Source organism: Ictalurus furcatus, chromosome 15 (assembly GCF_023375685.1).
Source record: "Ictalurus furcatus strain D&B chromosome 15, Billie_1.0, whole genome shotgun sequence".
Lineage (NCBI taxonomy): Eukaryota > Metazoa > Chordata > Actinopteri > Siluriformes > Ictaluridae > Ictalurus > Ictalurus furcatus.
In genome coordinates, this window is record NC_071269.1 from 24,111,064 (window position 1) to 24,135,574 (window position 24,511).

Here is a 24,511-nt window from a genome sequence, read left to right on the forward strand (position 1 = left end):
TTACTAGACAGATTTTACTTTACACTTACAAAATGGTTCCTCGAGGGTTCCATCTTACTAGACATATTTTACTTTACACTTACAAAATGGTTCCTCGAGGGTTCTATCTTACTAGAGAGATTTTACTTTACACTTAAAAAATGGTTCCTCGAGGGTTCTATCTTACTAGACAGATTTTACTTTACACTTACAAAATGGCTCCTCGAGGGTTCCATCTTACTAGACATATTTTACTTTACACTTACAAAATGGTTCCTCAAGGGTTCTAACTTACAATATAGATTTTACTTTACACTCACAAAATGGTTCCTCGAGAATTCTATCTTACAAGATAGACTTTACTTTACACTTACAAAATGGTTCCTCAAGGGTTCCATCTTACTAGACATATTTTACTTTACACTTAAAAAATGGTTCCTCGAGGGTTCTATCTCTCTACACATTTTTTACTTTACACTTACAAAATGGTTCCTCGAGGGTTCTATCTCTCTACACATTTTTTACTTTACACTTACAAAATGGTTCCTCGAGGGTTCTATCTGAGGAGACAGATTTTACTTTACACTTAAAAAATGGTTCCTCGAGGGTTCTATCTTACTAGATAGACTTTACTTTACACTCACAAAATGGTTCCACAAGGTTTCTATCTTACGAGGTTAGACTTTACTTTACACTCACAAAATGGTTCCTCGAGGTTTCTATCTTGCTAGATATATTTTACTTTACACTTACAAAATGGTTCCTCGAGGGTTCCATCTTATGAGATAGATTTTACTTTACACTTACAAAATGGTTCCACAAGGTTTCTATCTTACGAGGTTAGACTTTACTTTACACTCACAAAATGGTTCCTCTAGGTTTCTATCTTGCTAGATATATTTTACTTTACACTTACAAAATGGTTCCTCGAGGGTTCTATCTTATGAGATAGATTTTACTTTACACTTACAAAATGGTTCCACGCGGGTTCTATCTGACTAGACAGATTTTACTTTACACTTACAAAATGGTTCCTCGAGGGTTCTATCTTACTTGATAGACTTTACTGGGAACCTTTTGTGAAAGGAAAACTTTCTGTTCTAGCTTTAGATGAACCCAAAAGAGACAAAAAGTTGTTTTTTTTTTTTTTGTTTTTTTTACTAAATGGAACCGTACTACAGTAATTTGACAACAGGTGGGCAAAAACATAACTAGCTAAAAACATTGCCATATGTTAACTGTCTCCCTGTACCACAGTGTTGCTGTAGCCAGAAGGTGTTGATTAATTTTCTATAGCAGCAGCTGACAGTCATTCTGGCTGCAAGGCAAATCACAGGTTTACATGAATGCACTTGTTCTAATTCGTTATCGTTTCTATAGCAACAGCTCATTTACAGGGACATGTTTGGCAGACACTCCACATAAACCAGAATAAAAAAGTGTAAATATTTATATGATGAAGTTTTCTGTAAGGAGACTGTATCGTGTCAGTGCTTTGTACTGTAACAGTCAGGAAGACGGGTAAGTCGTAAGGACAGATGAGTTCGTGGTTTCTCAGTAACACGCTTATAGCTACAATAACGTAAGGGTTAACTGGAACGAACTTGTTTCACGGACGTTACGCGACATTAAATATAACTATAAACCGATAAAACAAATTGTAATCGTTGGAAAATTGCTTTACACAGTGCATAGTTTGTGATTAGTTCATGCCTTAACTGATCGTTAGGTCATATTTAAGTAAGTATTAATTCAGGTATTAGTGCATGATTATTCATGACCCGTTATTGTAAAGTGTTACCGCCTTCTTTTTTTTTTTTTCCACCGCAGTTTTGGGAAAATAATGCATTTTCTAATCTGCTACAAAAGTGTTAATGTAAAAACTGTCGCAGAAATGTGACCGTGCATTGAATCCATTGATTCTGACTACTCAGTACATTCAGATAATTGCAATTCCTAATTATTTATCTTAGTTGCTACTGAAGTCTCAGATGGTACTTCTGAGATCTTACTCAATATGGGAGTTCATAAGATCTGGCTGAAAAACATTTTCTAAATGAGAGGAAACTGTTCTACTTCGCAGCAAATGCCACTGTTTTATGAGATCCATATGGATGTCGTAAAAAGATGGTTATATACACGAGCCAGACTACCGAAGCAATGGAGTCAATGTCCTTGAAATGTATTGGAGCAGTCTGGGTTATGTGGAAGCCCATTGTGCTCATTCTGCAAGTGAATCATAAAATTTCCACATGACGATATTTAACCCTCCATTACACGCTTGGAAATCGGCTACTTTCACACTCGGACGGCTGCGTTTAGTTTCGTTTGAGCCGCTATCTATCGGCGCATGTCTACGTTAACCCAAGTTTGTTTTTGTTTTGTAAGTGTCGCAAAGCACCCGGAGAATTCCGCAGCAACGCCTCCTGGATGAGCTCTGGGGAAAGATAAAAAGCGCCTGAGAGTAAATGTTCGTATCAAAACGAACGTGTGCAAAAAAATCGATGGTGGCGTTTGAAAATTGGCCATGAAGCGTCGGCAATGGCGTATCTGTTTAGCCCGGGGCGCGCCGCTTCTGTGTCTGTCAGTGTAATGTTTGGTGAAGAACATTAGAGAAGAGAGCTACGTCTTTTTAAGAAGAGACACAAGACGTCGACGGGACGGTTTTCAGGTTTAGGGCGGCGTTCAGTCGGCCGTCTCGCTTGATTTTCCAATGTAATTATAGATACATAAACGACTTAGCGCCGCTCGCGCTTTAAAGTGCCTTTCCTAATTTGCTTCTATCGAAGATTGTACTCAGGTAGTTGGGTTGCTGGGTAACACGGATAAGGGACATCTTTAAGCACAATGGATGGAGAGGTAATAGGATGGCAAATAAGATAAATAAAACGCTTCGACCGAGACGATTTCTGTACGAGCGACGCACGAGAAAAATCTCATTTGCAGCACGCGGTAGTGAATAGGCGGCTTGTGGATGTGAGTCAATTCGGCGAGCATGCGTTATCATTGAGCAACGATGAAAAAAAAACCAAACAAACGGCCTTCGTATTCAGTCATGGCAGAAGAAGAGAAAAAACCGCCAGGCCTCTCTCTCATGCTGAGAACAAGCTGTTCATTGGGAAAGGGTGTGAGCTTTTCTGTTGACGTAGCTCGAGTTTGGCTTGAGGTTAAGGCTTTATTTACCAAAGAGTGAAAGACAAAGAGAGAGCGAGAGGGAGAGAAATCAATGGCTCTCCACTGCTGGAGGACTGTGAAGATCAATGGACACTCAAAAAAAAAAAAAAAAAAAGCTTCTTAAGAAAAAGAAAAAAAAAAAAACAACAACATTGATTGTTTGACTGAAGAAGAAAGAAAACCAGAAAACACACCTGTGTAGATGGAAAATTTACTCGACCCTTCAAGTACTGTGTTTTTCGAGTGTTGCCATTATGGCTTTGCTCTTTTCCTCCTCGCAAAGTCCCTTCAGGATGTTTACCGAACTCGTTTAAGGACTTGAAAGGAACTGGTTCACCTAAAATGAACCCAGAAATGCAGTCAATCAGGCAAGACATTTGGTTTTTGGTTTCCACTGGTCTTATGAGACGAATGCAGCTAACACGTAAGGCAGGGGTGTCCAATCTTATCCGGAAAGGGCCGGTGTGGGTGCAGGTTTTCATTCCATCCAAGCAGTAGACACACCTGAGTCTATTGAAAGCCAAGATCAACTGATTAAACAGGTGGAATCAGGCGTGGCTCCTGATTGGTTGGATCGAAAACCTGCACCCACACCAGCCATTTGTGGATAACATCGGACACCCCTGAAGTAAGGCCTGTTACCATCAAAGATGCACCTCAGAACCTAAATGACCAGGCTAACAGATGGCTAATGTAGGGTAATAATGTATGGTTAGCTAGTTAGCTAGTTAACTGCACTAATACAGACTAAAGGAAACAAGTATATGATGATGTAGTACATCATTTTTGCGACTTTGTCAAGCCCGTCATTGGCGAACGCTTCTGCTGTGAGTTGTGGTGCTCTGTCCTCATATCATAAAAGATATTATTTGAGTCTGGTTATTGTCGTTATTTTCTCTGCATGCTAGCTGGCGACATGTAGTAAGCAGGAGAGTTTGGAACCTCTGAGCCATGAAAGTCGACTCAAGCAGCTGTGTAACCCATCTCTGAATACGCAGAACTTTCCCTGTGTAAATACTGCCATAACTTTTGAACTGACTCTGAATACGGCGCTGTATGGAAGTTTTTTTTAAAATCCATTTCTGTATTTAAGACAGAACAAACAAACAAACAAAAAAAAAAACAGCGGAACCCGAGCTACAAAACTCCATCAGTCTCGTAACACTGATTCGGTATGAGAGGCAGACAGAGTGATGTCACTCATTGCTCAGACAGATGACAAAACACCCCATTATGCTACGGATTGCCTTCATAGGTCATTAGGCAAGGTGGATATCAGACAGGACCAGTCAACCCTGCTATGAGAAATGGAGTCATGGATGCTTGCTTTCTCTCTGTCTCCTTGTCTGTACATCTTCTCAGTTTGCCAGAGTATCAGCCCACCTTTACCACTGTTCTCTTTGTTTACTCTGCCTTCGACTGGTATGTCTTTTTTTTTTTTTTCCTACCTATATTTGTCTGAGAATTTGAAAGGGCTTTGTTTATTTCATTTAACAAGGGATGAACTTGGATCATTTTGATGTTTAGGATTCAATCAAGAAGTTTGATTAAAGGGAAGAGGATTTTGAATGAAGGAGTGGTGTCTCTGTGTCAGTCCCAGTGAAGAAGGCGTGGCTTCTGTAACTATCAGTCCCAGTGAAGAAGGCGTGGCCTCTGTAACTATCAGTCCCAGTAATGAAGGAGTGGCCTCTGTATCTATCGGTCTCAGTGAAGGAGACATGGCCACTTCATCAGTCCCAGTTAAGGAGGCAATGCCCTCTGTCTATGTCAGTTCCAGTGATGAAGGTGTGGCCTCTTCATCAGTTACAGTGAAGGAGGTGTGGCCTCTGCCTATGCCAGTCCCAATGAAGGAGGTGTGGCCTTGATCTATGTCAGTTTCATTGAAAGAAGTGAAATTTTCTCTGATTAATTATTTTCATTTGTCTTCCCTGGGTCTCTTTTTCTCTCTTAAATCCCACCCTAGCTATTGTGTGGAGCTGAACAGAAAATTTTGGAGTTGCTCTGATTCGAAAAAGAAGGACGTTTAGCTGTGACAAAGAGCAGCAGAACGTAAATCTGAAGATTCTCCCCGCCGTGAGTCCTCAGCATCTGCACCAAGAGACAAACAATAGCGAGCTAGTCTAGTGGAGGAGCCTCAGCGTGAATCCCTGTGCGGTGGTGGGTGGCAGGACGAGACGGTGGTGCCATACAGATGCTATTAAATGAGGAAGAAGCGGACTTAAAGTCCAACACAAACCATCAGCACGGCTCACTGACTTCCTGTTTATGGCCATGTTTACACCACTGGTGTGGATCTGAGCCGGCTGCTCGTTAGGCTCCCTAAGACTCTTTTTATTCTTCTCTAACTCAGACTATATCTCTTACTTTATTTCTTGTCGGGGGCTTTGGACTAACCCTAGACCCCCTGAGAGCCATTTCTCTTAGGATTCTTCTTTGGGTTCTAACAAGGACTCCTGGCTGGGTGTCACATCTTTTAAAAAAAAAAAACACTCCTATTTTTTGATCGCTGTATATGTATCTCCCTGTTGGCCCCTTGTTATACAACAAAGGCGGAAAGCATTTCCGACTGGCAGACCCCTGGGATGAGATAAGACCCAGAGAGAGATATGAGCTACAACAACACATTGATCTCCTTTCACACAGTTAAAGAAAACATTTGGCAAAAAAAATGTAATGTCAGCAAATTTTTGAGAATTGTAATCAGGCTATGACGCTAATGTAGCTAACAAGCCAACATACACAACATGTACTGAACGCCACTGTTAAGCTAAGTAATGGTAGCCATTTTCCTAAAATAGCAACGATAGGCCATATTTGCGTTAAACATACATTAAAATACCATGATTATGTCACAAAACCACAGTCTAGCCCAAATGACTTCATGTGAGACAGACTTCCATTTCCTCCTAGCTACATTAGCATGACAGCAGCAGTGCAAGAAAAAAAAAAAAAAAACTGGACACCAACATGTTTTGGCTCACTTACATTTGACATAGTTTGACAAATTAACATTGCAGAGGTGCCAACACTGCTAACAAGAAAATACTATCAGCCAGAAAGGGAAAAAAATGACCACAGAAACGCCCAAGCATATGCCAGTGGATGCGATAGCTAATTTTTTTTAATCAAATGTATGGCCAAGCAACAGAAAGAAAAGAGGCAAGGTAAATGTCTGGTGTGACCGCTACTTAATAATGAGCAATCATTCCTTTTATATTGACAAAAGAGACCACAGTCCCACGTTCTGCCTTTCTGTCACCACACAAGCCAAAGGTCAAAGTTCACCGAGATAAAGTCAAAAGTAAAAACGAAAGTACCCGCTACTTTGAGCAAAAGCACAACCTTTACATACCACGTCCTTTCCCCTTCGGTGAATTGCCCTTACTGTCCGATTACATCCTGAGAGTTACTATCAAAACTGTGAAGGTTAAATGGTTGATTGACTGCATCTGACGTAAAAGTAACATTGCCAACATTGCTAAGAAGAGAGATAGCGAGAGAGAGAGAAAGAGAGAGAGAGAGAAAGAGAATTTTACCACAAACCTTTTTTTCAGATGTGTTCCAAGAAACAGTAACAAAATAGCAAGGCAGAAATCCAATTTGAACACTATTTTATTTATTTTTCTGTTCTATTTTTTTATTTGTTTCTGCAAAAAAAAAAAAAAAAAAAAAAAAAGGAACCCATGATAAGAAGAAAACAAAGTGTTGTGAAGATGCGTGAGCAAATAAAGAGCAAAACAAATCTAATCCAAAACACAGAGCCCCTGTAAGAGTCTTTCAGATGTGATGCAGTGTTTTCAGAAAGAACAGATTCCTGGAGCGCAGAACTCGACAAACCGGAGCGCTTATTTATTTACGTTATTTATCAATGCAGCTTCTAGAAACCTCAAGCCTCCAGCTTAATGCTTCAGCAAATCCTGCCTCGTCTTTATGCTTCACAAAACTAGCGGTTTCCATGCCGCAATGTAATTTTCTGCAATCTTAGACACTCCTGTTGATCGCCACCCTGACAGAGCCGGAACGTGAAGTGTGTGAGTGCTAGCACTGAATAATGATACGGCACGGGAGACACGTGGAAACGAGACGAGTCAACACACTGATGAAACACTCAGACGGTGTAAACCGCCTCCATCTTTTCCGGCCTCGCTGAGCTTTCTGCTCATACGGTGGAGACTGGGAACATGTGGTACGTGTGATGTCTAAACAGTGTTTTCCTCGTCTTATTCTTATTCAAAAACAGGCTTTCATTGTAACGGCTGTCATGTTGAGTGACGCTGTCGATACCGACGATCCACTAACCTAACAAATATTTCAGATTTTCCTAAAAACGACAAGCTAAGCTAGTTAGTTGAATCATATTCCGTCCTCCGCGTTTCAGAGTGCAGTGCAAAGGAATTTTCCTCTAGCTGAGATACTCAGCTAAAAATTAATGATAGTGTATTTTTCCTTCCTCGTGTTGAAATGCACTGAGGTGAAGTCAGCCTGTAGCTAAGATAGTTAGCTTAATCATTAGCTCCATTCGCCTACTAGCTTACCTACAGGCTAACACTGCAGTCAAATAGAAAGGAAAATGCATCAGAATCACAGATTAGCTTACTGCCGCTTACAGATTAGCTTAACTTTAACACATAAAGAAGGCACAGACATGAGCATGTACTAACTAGCGTCAACAGATTGCTTTTCAACACGTGGATGGGATAGAAACATTAGTGTAATGATTAGCTACAGGTTAAACTTGCACTTACGTCTAAAAAAGGAAAACGTTAGCCTAACAAGATGAGTCTTGTCACGATAACTTTGAAAGTCTGCACTCGGTCGGCGGACTTGTTGAGGAAACAGAAACGTTAGCACGTATTATCTTAGCAAGAGGCTAACTTTAACAGAGTGCTTTTCAAAATATAGATGGGAAATAAACATTAGCATAACGATTAGCTGCAGGTTAAATTGACCACACTGGTCTTTAAAAGTCAGTGGAGCTACTTTCTTAACTATAGGCTAGCTTCTACAAAATATAGTGGGAAAATGATAGAGTAATGTAATAAATTAGCTGACTAGCAATTAGCTAGAGTCACACGCTGCACTCCAACATGTAGAGAAAAAATACATTAGCATTAAACAGAGCTGCATTAAGCATAGATTGAAAACAGAGCCTTGGCTAATTGCAAGTATATTTCTGTCTACAGGTTTGAGTGCAACGTGTTATAGCTTATTGCTAAGATACTTGACTAATTTGCTAAACTGATGGCTAAACAAAGGGTTAAATACACCAGACTGAACTCTGATAATGAGCTAAAGCAGCACTGAGAACAACGTGTATGTGTGTGTGTAATAATCAGGTGTACAGTACTATATTTATGTGCATGTGTGTGGGATGCTTAAGAACCCATGCATCCAGCACTAGGCCATCACAGCACAGCCATAATCACATCACGAAGACACACACTAATCACCTCCAAAGCCTCCTTATGACAAGAGCAGGCGAATGGGGCGGCTAATGTATGCTAAGCTGCTTAGTGTGGGTCTTGTACCCATCCCCCGAAGCCTCTGCTACAGTCGTAAATGCATTTAAAGGGGGAGAACTGGGTTCTCTGGATGGCCCTGTTTGAATCTTTTTAGCAGATTGATGCTCAAGATGGATCATATTTGACAATAATAATAAAATAAAAAAAAGATTGCAAATTCAATTAACAGGATTTAGCTTGATCTATGAGGAGACAAGGGTGTGTCCTGAAGGCTAGTGTTTGATATATGGGTTCTTACTAAAAGTAAAAGTTATAAGTAAGATTAGTCACACACAGTAACTGTATGCTATTTGGGACAGTATTCATAGACACTGCATCAGAAAGAAGAGTTACTATGATTTGACTAAGGTAGCCTACAGTATTCTACTAGCTAGCTGCTAGGTTTTCAATCATCTACAGTATGTTCCCAGATTCTGTTTTACTCTATGTTGCCCCATTTGTTTCCTCAGCTTGATGTTGTCAGGACCCTAATTATAGGACTAAAGCTTTCTTCCAACTGATTTTACCATCGAGGCGATATAGGATTAAGGCAACATGGGACTGAAACATAGGACCTAGAAATGTAGGTGAAATTTGACTATGAGAACCCTAAAAAGTGAAAATTTTGGATTTGAAAGCATAGGACCTTGGAATTATAGGCTTTTAGGGGAAAACACGATGGCCAAGGGAACCCGAGGACCAAGGGAACAATAGGGTTTGGAACTTAGACCCTTAAAAGAGCGTGTTTCCATATCAGAAAGGGTTCCAAGTAGAAACATTTTTTAACCTAAGATCCTTAATTATCCAGTGAACCCTTGGAGAACCCTTGAAAAACATTTTTTTTTCTAAAAGTGTGGAAACAAAGAACCCTGGAATTATAGGACTCCATGGAACTGAGAAGCCTATGTTTTGGGCCTAAATATTTCCAAGGCCCTATGTTCTCAGGATCTTTGAGGATGAACACAATGTTTGACTGAAACATAGGACATAAAATGTGGGGATTCATCCATCCATCCATCCATCCATCCATCTTCTACTGCTTACTCCTTCTTCAGGGTTGCGGGGGAACCTGGAGCCAATCCCAGGGAGCATGGGGCACAAGGCGGCGTACACCCTGGACAGGGTGCCAATCCATCGCAGGGCACAATCACATACACACTCACACACCCATTCATACACTACGGACACTTTAGACACGCCAATCAGCCTACCATGCATGTCTTTGGAGTGGGGGAGGAAACCGGAGTACCCGGAGGAAACCCTGTGGGGATTCATTTCCCCCTAAAATTTGAATGTGAGAACCCCCCAAAACAATGGGAATACAGGGCTTCAGAAACAGTACTCTGAAAATATAGGTTTCGGGGAACAAAGGGTAATGGGAAAATTGTATCCTGGAAACATAAAGGCCAAGGAACCTGAGAGCCAGGGTTCTTCGGTTGTCCTTCTTGGGAAAGTACAACAGAGTGTTCGCCTATCAGAAATGATTCTAATAAGAAATCTTTTTGTAACCTAAGATCCTTAATTATACAATTATAGAACCTTTGAAAAAACTTTTTTCTAAGACCATTTAAGTAAAGGTCCTTGGAACCCTTGGACATAGGATTAAGGCAATGCAGAATACAAACATAAAAACTTTAGGGACGTTTTCCTAGAAAATTTTAATGTGGGAACCCCACCCCCCCCACCCCCCCCAAAAAAAAAAAAACTTTTGCTCTGGGAATATAATACATCAGGTGCATAGGAACCTAGGAATATAGGATGCTGGAAACATAAAAGCTAATGGAACCAAGAGCCATCATAACAATGGCCCACCAAAAGTTGGACCTCTGGGGGAACCCTTAAAGGTGCTTCGCTGTGTGTTTTCTTATCAAAAAGGGTAAAAAAATTAGACCAACGTGGGACTGAAACGTAGAACCTAGGGGATTTTTTTTATACTAGAGGACTTGAAAGTGAGAACCCTAAAAACATAAGGATTCAGAAGCATAGGGCCCTCGATATATAGGGTCCTGGTGAAGAAAAAAAAAAAAAACAGTAATATGAATATCGGACATGGGAACATAAGAACCAAAGGAACTGAGGGCTATGGGAGGTGGCTAAAGGACAACTAACCATTGGACTATTAAAGGTTCTTTGGTTGTCCCTCTGGTGAGAGATTCAATATAGAACGGTATAACAGAGTGTTTTCATATCAAAGAAACTTTTTGGAAGCTAATATCCTTTAATTATCCAATGAACCCTTAGAGAATAACCCTTTTAAAGTGTGTGGAAACAAAGGACCCTGGAATGCTTGAGCGGACATCACGGGACCAAAACCAAGAGCCATATTTGTTTTGTTTGCATTCATGCAGCATGACATTACAAACGAAACAAATATGAGTCAACGAAACAAAAGGTAGTGGACTTACGCTAACGAGCATCTGTGGAAAGGGACCTCGGGAGTTCTCTGGTACGTTGATCGGTGGAATGACCCAGTCTCGCTTCTGCCGCCGCAGCTCGCCGGAGCTCGAGTTCTGTCTTGGAGGAAAGCGGATGACAACTTCCTGCGTCCCGGTGTCCTCTTGTCCTCGTGCCATGTAATTACCTGTCATTTCCTGTCAAATAAAAAGGCAAGAGATGCACGGATGAATAACGCGAGGAGGTCAGTGGGGGGAAGTGTGTGATAAACTTCTCTCAGTACCAAGCAGATGGACGCAGTTTCTCTTCTTGATCTTGTCGTTTAAAAGCTGTGAGCATCACTATAGCTGGATTTGAAATTTACACTCCTGCCCTCACTGGCCAGGGACGCCACCAACGCAGGAAGAAATCTTGTAGTGGGGTTTGGAAACTTGTCAGAACCTTTCAGTGAATGTTGGGAACTGCTTTACATATTTTAAACCCTTCCTTTCATTAAAAAAACAAAGTTAAGATGAGACAAATAGTGCCTGTGTCACACACTAAAAGGAAATCAGTATTCTTCTGGACTAATGCCATTAGATTTTGTTCAGCCAGCCAGCTCGAATCCAATTTTGTCCAATAATGACTAAATGGGTTATAACTTGTCATCGAAATGTCCCATTTTCATAAAGTCTGGGGGATATTTTCATCCTGTCCAACACTTTTAACTGGGAATTAACTGTCCAGCTGTAAATTCACTGTATGATCACCTCTACAGGCGATTTAGCATTATGATTCTATTAAGTCATTAAAAAAAATGCTTTGGTGCTTGGACCCCGACAATCACTGCGAATAGTGAATACGTTATACATTCAGAATGAACTAATAACGCATTCGATATTTATACAAATAAGAAGCATGCTGGGGTTTTCCCCCCCCCCAAGAGAGTTCATGGGTAATCTGGTTGAGATTAGATGTGTGCATAGTGTTAAGGTTCATATTTAAGTGGGTGTGGACATGCTAGTTCAGACCACGCCCACGTCTCCCCACTCTGGGTTTAAACATCTGAATACAGATACAGATAGCGGCATGACATTACACTCCTACTTCGTATGTAAGCATCAGTTACTGTCAAATGCAAATCTAATTGCACTGTACTTGTAGGGTGATAATAAAGCTTCTATTATTTTCTATTCCATGCTATTGTTTTTTTTAATTTTTTTTTTTTATTACCAGTATATTGTTCATTTCATATTCATTCCATAATCTCTTTTTGTAGCCTGAAGGCTTCAGCAGCCACTTAAAATGCAAAACAGGGAAAGTAGGTCAACTGTGTCATTATTTACCAGCCCCTCCCACCCCCCCCCCAAAAAAAATCGTTTTCATTACAATTGATCATGTGTTTTCTTTTTTTTTTGGGGGGGGGGGGGGGGGGTGAATTTTCTGATGTTTTAGTTCAGTTTTCTAGGTGAATATAGATAACTGACATGAAATAAGGTATCTCTCTTTATCTGGCTATCTCTATTTCCTTTCTCTGTCTGTCTATTTCTCTGTCTCTCTGTCTCTCTCTCTCTCTCTCTCTCTCTCTCTCTCTCTCTCTGCTGTTTCCTCTGATACCGGTAGAGGTTTTACACATCGTCTCTGTAATAGGTATTCACCAGTGCCTTGGGAGACCCAACAAGGCAGTGTGCACCACTGTACGTGTGTGCGTGTCCGTGTGTGTGTGTGTGTGTGTGTGTGTGTGTTTAGTCCCTGCTGAGTGCAGGTTAAGTACCTCTACAGGTACAGATAATAGCAGTCTTACACTTTCTCCCTGAGGTGCACCGACATTCATTTGTTTTCATGGGGTCTGTTGTTGAAAACCCCAGAGTGAATAAGAATGAAAAGAGAGAGAGAGAGAGCGAGAAAGAGACAGTGAGAGAGAGAGCGCGAGAGAGTTGTGTGTATATAAGAATAGAAAGACAAGGATATTTAAAGTGTCTCATTTCAGCTGGTGGATGTCATAACAGGGATCATCAATCTTCTGTTTACACAAATCCTGTCCTGTCGATATTTGACTACACTGATATTAAATATGTACATTAAATATTGAGTATAGGGGTTTGCATTTTTTATACTCCATCTGCTTCGCTTAGAAAGTCACCTCAGAACAGCCACTAAAATATACAGTTTGCATAATGGAAATGAGCGGTGAATGTGGTAGAGATAAGACAGAGAAGAAGAAGAAGAAGAAGAAGAAGAGGAAGAAGAGGAGAACAGGCAAAACCAGAATCACAACAATATATGAATGACAAATTGTAGTAGGACTTATAGAAGGGGAAAAGATCACGGAGACAAAAAAAAAGAAATACTGCAAGAAAGAAAGACAGAAGAACAAAAAAAGAGAGAAATCAAAATAAGGAGTAAGAACAAAGGAAGAAGAAAAAGAGCAAGAAGAAGACAAACTACAATCATTGCATAAACAAGATGAACAGGTTGAACAAAACCACTTGCTAACCACTAAGCCACTGTGTCCCCGTAATAAGACATAAAGAAGACAAAGAAAGTTTGTTTTTTTTTCTAAAGAACACATTATCTGGGGGTAACCATGGACAATCGACGGCACTCTTTCCTCTCACGTTGCTAATCTAACACGCTCGTGTCGATTTCTCTTTTACGACATCAGAAAGATTGGTCCATTTCTATCCATACAGGCCACTCAGGTGCCGGTTCAGTCTCTTGTCATTTCGAAACTGGATTATTGCAAGTCACTCCTGGTAGATCTGCCTCTGAGCGCCATTTGACCTCTGTAACTGATTCAGAATGCAGCTGCACGACTGGTTTTCAAACTTTCCTAACTTCTCCAACACCACTGGCTTCCTGTAGCTGCCCGCATCAGACATACAACACTGATGCTTGCCTACAAAGCCAGAAATGGACCAGCACGCACTTATCTCAAAGCATTTATCACACCCCACACTGTACCACGCTCTGTCCGATCCTCTAGCACCGCTCGACTGGTCCAAACATCTCTCAGGGTACAAGGAAGGCCTGCTTCAAGACTCTTCTCTGTTATGGCCCCTAGGTGGTGCCAGAATTGTCCGTAGTGTGTGTGCATGGGTGTGAGATTGTGCCCAGAGTGTCTCCTGCCTTGTCCCCCGAGTCCCCTGGGATAGGCTCCAGACTCCACCGCAACCCTGTGTAGGATAAGTGGTACGGAAAATAATTCTTCAGTAAGCAATTTGGCGGATCTGGAGTCCCGGGAATGCTAGGAATGTTGGGCATGAAGTGGGAATTCACCCTGATTGGCCGATGATAGCAAGCGACACGTGACTTGCGGCTTGCTAGTTTGAACGCACAGATATTCCTAAATTAATTGAAAATCGAAGAACAACATTGGACGTTTTTTTGCATGTAATTTGCATATTAACGTGTGCTACAGCACTCCGAGACTCGGAGACGCGTTTGACAAGACGTGTTCATGCATGTGTTTAAAATCTTATCACGATACAATCCAGATATCATATTCTGACCCATGACATGTCCCGGTGTGAAGAGAGTCCTCCTCGATCAACACAAGTGAGGCACAGCTGGCACAGCTGGCCCCAATCGTACAGATGTGCACCTGGTCGGATTAATCAGGTGAATCTTTATTCAACATTCACTTCAGACAGGAGAAGGAGTCAGGCTCGGAGCCAGAACACACACATCCACCCTGCTCGGAGAGATGTGTGAGAAAGAGGGATTACAGAGAAGAGCAAGAGAGGAGCAGGAGGAGGAGTGGAGGAACGGCATGTGGGACGAGTGTCCAACAGTAGTGATTGAGAGGGAGGGAGCTTGGAAGGCGTGTGTGTGTGTGTGTGTGTGTGTGTGTGTGCTGTCAAAGGTCAACATGAAGGAATGAATGGTCACTCTCATTCTCTATCTCTCTCACACACGCAAACTCTCACTCTCTCTTACACACACACACACACACACACACACACACACACACAGTGTTAAACTGTGCCAGTCTGGGCTTTGAAATCCCACCTGCCTCTCCACATCTGGAACTTATTATTCAACACAATAACAGTGAGACCCCAGAAAATGCTAAACAGTACACTATACTACACTACACTACACTACACACACACACACACACACACACACACACACACACACACACACAGCAGGTCCTGATGTTGCCAAGTGACAATTTAAATTCACAACGTGGATGGAAACATAACGATTGCTCCTGGCTGTTCCTTTCTGTTCTTGACATCCTGAAAATTGGCCACGCCCTCTGAGTGGGAGGGGCATACTCTCACTCCTCTCTCCTGTCAATCACAGCAACACTAACCAATCATGGCCATCTCTGAGCTCGTGTATGCGGAAGAACTGGCTTCACGTGTCTCGCAGAAAGTATCTTTCTGTCTGTCTGTCTTTCTTTCTTTCTGTCTGTCTGTCTGTCTTTCTTTCTGTCTGTCTGTCTGTCTGTCTTTCTGTCTGTCTGTCTTTCTTTCTTTCTTTCTGTCTCTCTGTTGTGTAGTGCTGATCTGCTCAGAACAACAACACACTCCACCTGAGTTAAACTCAGCTGACTCCATACTGCACTACGTGAAGCTGCAGTCCAGATGGGGGTGGGTTAAATTGGCTCTGTGTGTGTGTGTGTGTGTGTGTGTGTGTGTGTGTGTGCGTGCGTGCGTGCGTGTATGGGTGTGTGCGTGTGTGAGTGTGTGAGTGAGTGTGATCGATTTTGTGTATTTTTAGATGTGCTACCTGTGTCCTGACATGCTCAGGACGTGCTCTTTCTTTCTTTCTTTCTTTCTTTCTTTTTTCTTTCCTTCTTTCTCCATCTGACCCTCTCCACATCTTTCTGTCTTTCTTTCTTTCTTTCCTTCTTTCTTTCTCCATCTGACCCTCTCCACATCTTTCTTTCTATCTTTCTTTCTTTCTTTCTTTCCTTCTTTCTTTCTCCATCTGACCCTCTCCACATCTTTCTTTCTTTCTCTCTTTCTTTCTTTCTTTCTTTCCTTCCTTCTTTCTTTCTCCATCTGACCCTCTCCACATCTTTCTTTCTTTCTTTCTTTCTTTCTTTCTTTCTTTCTTTCCTTCCTTCTTTCTTTCTCCATCTGACCCTCTCCACATCTTTCTTTCTATCTTTCTTTCTTTCTTTCTTTCCTTCTTTCTTTCTCCATCTGACCCTCTCCACATCTTTCTTTCTTTCTCTCTTTCTTTCTTTCTTTCTTTCCTTCCTTCTTTCTTTCTCCATCTGACCCTCTCCACATCTTTCTGTCTTTCTTTCTTTCTTTCCTTCTTTCTTTCTCCATCTGACCCTCTCCACATCTTTCTTTCTATCTTTCTTTCTTTCTTTCTTTCCTTCTTTCTTTCTCCATCTGACCCTCTCCACATCTTTCTTTCTTTCTCTCTTTCTTTCTTTCTTTCTTTCCTTCCTTCTTTCTTTCTCCATCTGACCCTCTCCACATCTTTCTTTCTTTCTTTCTTTCTTTCTTTCTTTCTTTCTTTCTTTCCTTCCTTCTTTCTTTCTCCATCTGACCCTCTCCACATCTTTCTTTCTATCTTTCTTTCTTTCTTTCTTTCCTTCTTTCTTTCTCCATCTGACCCTCTCCACATCTTTCTTTCTTTCTCTCTTTCTTTCTTTCTTTCTTTCCTTCCTTCTTTCTTTCTCCATCTGACCCTCTCCACATCTTTCTTTCTTTCTCTCTTTCTTTCTTTCTTTCTTTCCTTCCTTCTTTCTTTCTCCATCTGACCCTCTCCACATCTTTCTTTCTTTCTATCTTTCTTTCTTTCTTTCTTTCCTTCCTTCTTTCTTTCTCCATCTGACCCTCTCCACATCTTTCTTTCTTTCTTTCTTTCTTTCCTTCTTTCTTTCTCCATCTGACCCTCTCCACATCTTTCTTTCTATCTTTCTTTCTTTCTTTCTTTCCTTCTTTCTTTCTCCATCTGACCCTCTCCACATCTTTCTTTCTTTCTCTCTTTCTTTCTTTCTTTCTTTCCTTCCTTCTTTCTTTCTCCATCTGACCCTCTCCACATCTTTCTTTCTTTCTCTCTTTCTTTCTTTCTTTCTTTCCTTCCTTCTTTCTTTCTCCATCTGACCCTCTCCACATCTTTCTTTCTTTCTTTCCTTCCTTCTTTCTTTCTCCATCTGACACTCTCCACATCTTTCTTTCTTTCTATCTTTCTTTCCTTCCTTCTTTCTTTCTCCATCTGACCCTCTCCACATCTTTCTTTCTTTCTATCTTTCTTTCTTTCTTTCTTTCCTTCCTTCTTTCTTTCTCCATCTGACCCTCTCCACATCTTTCTTTCTTTCTATCTTTCTTTCCTTCTTTCTTTCTCCATCTGACCCTCTCCACATCTTTCTTTCTTTCTTTCCTTCTTTCTTTCCTTCTTTCTTTCTCCATCTGACCCTCTCCACATCTTTCTTTCCTTCTATCTTTCTTTCTTTCTTTCTTTCCTTCCTTCTTTCTTTCTCCATCTGACCCTCTCCACATCTTTCTTTCTTTCTATCTTTCTTTCTTTCTTTCCTTCCTTCTTTCTTTCTCCATCTGACCCTCTCCACATCTTTCTTTCTTTCTATCTTTCTTTCCTTCTTTCTTTCTCCATCTGACCCTCTCCACATCTTTCTTTCTTTCTTTCTTTCCTTCTTTCTTTCTCCATCTGACCCTCTTCACATCTTTCTTTCTTTCTTTCTTTCTCCATCTGACACTCTCCACATCTTTCTGTCTTTCTTTCTTTCTTTCTCTTTCTTTCTTTCTTTCTTTCTTTCTCCATCTGACCCTCTCCACATCTTTCTCTTTCTTTCTTTCTTTCTTTCCTTCTTTCTTTCTCCATCTGACCCTCTTCACATCTTTCTTTCTTTCTTTCTTTCTCCATCTGACCCTCTCCACATCTTTCTGTCTTTCTTTCTTTCTTTCTCTTTCTTTCTTCCCTTCTTTCTTTCTCCATCTGGCCTTCTCCACATATTTCTTTCTTTCTTTCTTTTTTCTTTCCTTCTTTCTCCATCTGACCCTCTCCACATCTTTCTGTCTTTCTTTCTTTCTTTCTCTTTCTTTCTTTCCTTCTTTCTTTCTCCATCTGACCCTCTCCACATCTTTCTCTTTCTTTCTTTCTTTCTTTCTTTCTTTCTCTCTCCATCTGACCCTCTCCACATCTTTCTCTTTCTTTCTTTCTTTCTTTCTTTCTTTCTCTCTCCATCTGACCCTCTCCACATCTTTCTCTTTCTTTCTTTCTTTCTTTCTTTCTTTCTTTCTCCATCTGAACCGCTTCACACTATGTAAAAAACATATATCTTGTATGAATAACTTTTACATTTTAATAATGCCCCCGGATATTTGTTTTTTGTTCTTCTGTCTCTCGTCTTTTGTCTTTTTAATTGCCTTCCTATGTGTTTGAAACCCGTCTCAGTGGGGACTGATCGATGATCGTTTTGCACCTTGTTTTCGAGATTCTATCATCTGTGATGCATATTACAATCCAGTACAAATCTATTGTACTTTTTTTTTATTATTATTTATTAAAGCTTTCTTTCAATTATACCATACATTATTGGTTTTTCGTCTAATTTAACATCTAATCCTACATTTTTAACTCCTCACCATATCTCAGCTGAGCGTGAGCAGTGTATTCATATTCAATTATCTTCTCATAAATACTTTTATTAGTTCATTTATCTCCGTCTAGCTTTAAATGTTCATGTTTCTCTTTAAAATCAGCATGTATTCATTTACAGAAAGGTATATTTTCTCTAGCTCTCCCTCTTTTTCCCCTCCATGCCTTTCTATCGCCTATCCAATCACCTCCTCTCTTTATAGCTTGTGTTGCATTTTTGCAGAAAGCTACCTGTAGCTTATTTCCAATCTCGAGGGCGCCAAGCTCTTTCGGTTCGTATAAAAGTTTGCGTTTGATCGTCTATCTGTTGTTCCTCGAGATACGTTGAACACCCATTTAGTTTCATTTCATTATACATTGATCGTCAGGCGGAAAGGCTGTTGCTAAGAATAATCGTTTAGGCGATATGAAAGTTTTAATCATCCGAATCCTGGTTTTATAGTTTGAGATTATCCGGTTATTAATTTTCCGATTTAATTTCCTGCTTTTTTCCCCGCCAGTTTCGCACAGTTAGAGTTAGTAATGGTGCGCACGACAAGCGGCGTTATCGACTCCCAAAAGAAGGAACCGATTCTGAACAGCTGAAACGACTCGTTAGTGATTCCAGACTTTACTTCCTGTACTAAACTATGTAGGTTTGTAAAAAAAAACAAAAAAAACAAACCCCGCCTCTGGTCTTCATCGGCTGCTCGCTGACAGCGCTAGCTAGACCGATAATGACAGACTGGGATCTCTGACCAATCAGAGCAGAGTAAAGGAGGAGTTTAGAACGAATCCTTTAGAACGGATCATTTAACGAGTCGTTTGTGACACTGGGGGAAAAAGGTAACGCTGCAGTTTAAATGACGAGCACGTTAACGTGCTTTCTGACCTCGGATGCGTGTAAATCTATCACGTGAGAGCTTTAAAACAACATTAGGCACGTTTCAAATCCATAATAGGTGCGCTTTAAGCGTTTCATTTTCCCCAGATTATCCCACATATCATACATTTCTCCATCTGACCTTCTCACACATCTTTCTTTCTTTCTTTGTCCGTCTGTCTGACTCTCTCCACATCATTCTTTCTTTCTTTCGGCCTTCGTTCCTTCCTTTGTATCATTCCTCTTTCTCCTTCAGCTCACTCTAAGCACTGTGGATGTTCTTCGGGCAGTGTGAATGCAGTTATATTCCGTCTCCTCACCTCGCGCTCCAGTCGGACGGTCGTCTCCCAGGTGTGTGCGTCGTCTGTGGTGTGAGCCGTCACTGTGAAATTCATCGGTGTGTTCAGAGTGAACACGTCTCTCTGTGTGTACACGGATCCGTCTGTCTCGATTCTGAAGCGGGGATCACTGCTGTCCAGTCGTACTGCTGCGTTTCCTAAACAGTCATCAAAATGAACTGAGAGAGAGAGAGAGAGAGAGAGAGAAAGAGAGAGAGAGAGAGAGTTATACTCAACTCAAACTCAAACCATTCATACTCACATAACTTCAGAGTAACACAAAAGACACACACACACACACAATTAAGAAGAAGAAGAAGAGGAAGTCAGAGGCATGAGATTATAGGAAAACAATTAACGACATATGCTTACAGTGCATTATGGGAAATATATGGTCACTCAGCTATTAAAAATAACACCCTACGAACGTTCTATAATTTAGTTATCGACTGTTTTAGTGTCATTTTGCATGTATATTTTATGTTCTGTATCTGCTGGTTTATTGGTCTATTTAAATCGATCTATTGAATTTTGTTCTAAAAGTAAGCTTTTGAAACGCTTTCGACACGTTACCGGAAACGGCAGGTGTTCGAGATATGGATTTTTGTGAGATTTAAGACAAAGCAGAAGAGCTGATCCCGAGTCAAACCTGAGGAGCCAAATCACGTCCCACTGCTATCGATCTCAATTAGCCGCTAATATGGCGGAAATGATCGTGAAGCACAGAGTCATCTGCGTCTTTATCCCGGCAGAGGACGAGTCCGGAAAGCGAGTCGCATTCAGCACGGCCAGACGAGACGGGAATAGAAAAATCAATTCGAGTCAAACTCTGGAGGCGGGTTACCTGTAAAGAATCGCTCGCTGTCACACAGAATGTCTTTTTATATCAGCGTCGATAAATCCGAGTCTGAAAGCAGGATTTATTCCATCAAAATACGGTGTGTACAGAAGAAACTAAAAACGATCGCACTAAAATTTGGTTATTGTGAAAGGGGCGGGGCTATAAGAGGACAAGGTCGATGCGGTGCTACAGTACACCACGGATGTAAATGAGGTGAAATGACGGACGATTCGTCCGACCGTTTATTATGTGAAGTCCGACCAAACAACCCGAGAACCGATAACATGAAGCATTCATACGAGGCAAAAACACCCCGCAAAATATACAGACTAGAAATGATACTGTAGCACCCTCGACAACAAAACACAATTACAACAGAAGCTCGACAGCAAGATGGTGAAACACTTGGTGCTGATCAACGTGAAACACGAAACAGGTGCGAGTGATCGTGACCTGTGATGTTTTAGGGGTTGACCAGGAGTGTAGTTCTGCACCCATTTGGCACTACCATGACACCTGTGCACGAGCTGTTACTATAGAAACGATAAAGTATTAGAACTATTGAAGTATTAGCTGTGCTAATATAAAAAATAATAATAATAATAATTACTCGACAACTTCTGACCAATCAGATTTGAGAAGATTTCAGCATCACTGTGGCAGATGAAAATCTTGCAATACGTCGATAAATATAACTAGAAATGGAAAAACAACAGCAAGAAAACAATACATTTGTTCAAGGTGTAATATTTATTTATTTATCGATCTATTTTATTTATTTATTTATGTATTCATCTATCCATCCCACCACCAGGCAATATCCAGAGGACAATAATACGCTTGTTAATTCTGGACATTTAAATGCCCTAAGAAAGGTAGAAAAGAAAGTATCATTTTTAAAAATATAAATAACTCATTACAATTTACATAAACTCTGTGCCCCAGGTCATTAAAAAACCAAGCCGTCCCTTCTCTCACTGTCTCGGTGTTAATACTTAGTTCCGTTATTTTTGCAAGCTTTCCATCTTGTTCTATCACATTTCCTGATTCTGAAATTCGCAATCAAAATAACGAGTGATCATTTAAGCAATCATGCAGGAGTTAATATTTTACACACACATCTCTCTCTCTCTCTCTCTCTCTCTCTGTCTACGTTTACACGGACAGCAGTGATGTAATTATTGACCTTATTCTGAATAAGACGATATTCTGATTAAGGTGTTTACATGAGACGCTTTTAGAATATTCTTTTCATGTACCTGTTTTACTTTTCATGTACCAGTTGGTCTTCGTTATGGGACCGTATACAGTTTTGAGTGTTTTTATTTTTAATTTTACGAAAGCTTCAAGTGCGGTTCATTATTTGTCGTGCTGTACGTGCAAATAGACGACTGCTTGAAGCTGTGGGCTGCGTCCCAAACCACGTACTTACCTACTGTATAGTAGCTGAGATACATGTATGTCTCCTACTATATAGCAGGTAAGTACGCGGTTTGGGACGCAGCCGTGCTCTCTTGTTTGTCGTAAAACGGTCGAGCGCTGCCGTGTGTGTACGTGTCCTGTCGCACAATGCGGTGAAAACTCCCACACGACGTTAATAGTGTGATTAAGGTGTGTACATGTCTGTAACGCACGTCGATAACGCGACTAAAACAGGAATACTCCACACGTCTTAATTCCGTCTGTGTTTACTTCGAGTATGACTTTAATCAGATTAAGGTCCTCAATAATCGCTGTTTACATGCTAGTTTCTTAATCAGAGTATCGTCTTAATCGGGTTCATATCGGATTATCGCTGTCCGTGTAAACGTACCGTGTCTCTCTCTCTCTCTCTCTCTCAGTGCTTTATGTGAATTTGACTCTGTTTCTCTCTGCAGTGGCATCAACATTTGTCTTGTTTTTCATGGATTATCTGCTACAGACGTTTTTTCTCCCCGCCGCCATGGAGAGTTTCATATCTACTTTTAATGCTTCTCTTAATGCTTTAGTCAATAAAAAGCACTTTATTCCTTAATTATTTATTTTTTTTCCCCGTGACCCGACCAACAAGTCAAACGTTCTCTCTAGTTTCTCAGCAGCCTTCAGTGTACACAACTAAAAACATATGTTTCTTCATGGAATCACTTCTTTTGCGGTATTCTTTACATTTCTGCTTTTTGTGTTCACATTTATAACGTTCTTAATAAAAGACTGCGTGCAAACGGTGCAGCTAGGCATCACTGCAAACACCAGACTCGTTTTTATCCTCTCGCTCGCCCTCTCAGTACTGATGAGACGTCTTAGGTGTTCTTCTTCTCACTCTTATTTTCTTTCACAATGATAGTCGACAACACCGTTTTCCACTTCCTGTTCTGTAAAGGGAAGTGCTTGCCTGGCAGACCTCCATTAAGGCCTTGTTTAAGATCAAGACGAAAAACGAACCGGACTGCGTTCCCTGGGAAGATGTGTAATGGAATTGGGATGGCTTGAAAAATGCACGATACTCTAACAGGCCGTGGTGCGACTTTAGCAGATCCATTAAATATGGGTCCAAGATTTAGTAACAGGGGATGAAAACCATCTGTATACAGCGGGGCAGAGTGAAATAACCAACATCATTTAAAAAAATAGTCTAAACTGGAGCTTGTGAGTGATTTTCTTTCTTTCTTTCTTTATTTCTGTTACTCATTCATTCATTCATTCATTCATCAGTAAGAGCTTTATCCTAATCAGGGTGGAGGTGGATGTGGAGTCTATCCTGGGAATACTGGGAGACTGGGATGAGGAGTCTATCCTGGGAATACTGGGAGACTGAGATCCGGAGTATATCCCGGGAATATTGGGAGACTGGGATGCGGAGTCTATCCTGGGAATTCTAGGAGACTGGGATGTGGAGTCTATCCTGGGAATATTGGGAGACTGAGATCCGGAGTATATCCTGGGAATATTGGGAGACTGGGATGCGGAGTCTATCCTGGGAATACTGGGAGACTGGGATGAGGAGTCTATCCTGGGAATATTGGGAGACTGAGATCCGGAGTATATCCTGGGAATATTGGGAGACTGGGATGCGGAGTCTATCCTGGGAATACTGGGAGACTGGGATGAGGAGTCTATCCTGGGAATATTGGGAGACTGAGATCCGGAGTCTATTCTGGGAATATTGGGAGACTGGGATGCGGAGTCTATCCTGGGAATTCTAGGAGACTGGGATGTGGAGTCTATCCTGGGAATACTGGGAGACTGGGATGTGGAGTCTATCCTGGGAACACTGGGAGACTGGGATGTGGAGTATATCCTGGGAATATTGGGAGACTGGGATGCGGAGTCTATCCTGGGAATTCTAGGAGACTGGGATGTGGAGTCTATCCTGGGAACACTGGGAGACTGGGATGTGGAGTCTATTCTGGGAATATTGGGAGACTGGGATGTGGAGTCTATTCTGGGAATATTGGGAGACTGGGATGTGGAGTCTATCCTGGGAATACTGAAGATTTATAATACATTCTGGACAGGATGCCAGTCCATATACAGGGTGCCACACACACACACACACACACACACACACACACACCTAGGGGCAGTTTAGAGTCACCAACACACGTGTCATTAATTTCACTCATCATTGAACAGCACTAGAGTTACCGTTTATATAGCATATTGCCTGTCTCTCTCTCTCTCTCTCTCTCTCTCTCTCTCTCTCTCTCTCTCGCTCTCTCTTTCTCTCTGTCTGTCCCATTCTCTCTGTCTGGCTGTCTCCTGTCTCTCTCCCTCTCTCAACAATCTCCCTGTCTGTCTCTTTCTTTTTCTCTCTCTGTGTCTGTTTCACTCTCTCTCTCTCTCTCTTTCTCCCTCTCTCTGCCTTTACTAACCT

At 41.1% G+C, this 24,511-nt stretch overlaps 1 protein-coding gene across 2 annotated transcripts in view; it reads right to left on the bottom strand.

Annotated features, from left to right (window-relative positions):
* LOC128619048 (cadherin-4-like) overlaps positions 1 to 24,511 on the bottom strand; it is a 369,140-nt gene that overhangs the window by 76,660 nt on the left and 267,969 nt on the right. For both annotated transcript variants that reach the window (XM_053642896.1, XM_053642895.1), the window contains 2 exons: positions 19,800 to 19,996; positions 11,060 to 11,245 (listed from right to left, as the gene is read on the bottom strand). In XM_053642896.1, coding sequence (XP_053498871.1) covers positions 11,060 to 11,245; positions 19,800 to 19,996 — 383 coding nt within the window. The remainder of the gene's footprint in view (positions 1 to 11,059; positions 11,246 to 19,799; positions 19,997 to 24,511) is intronic.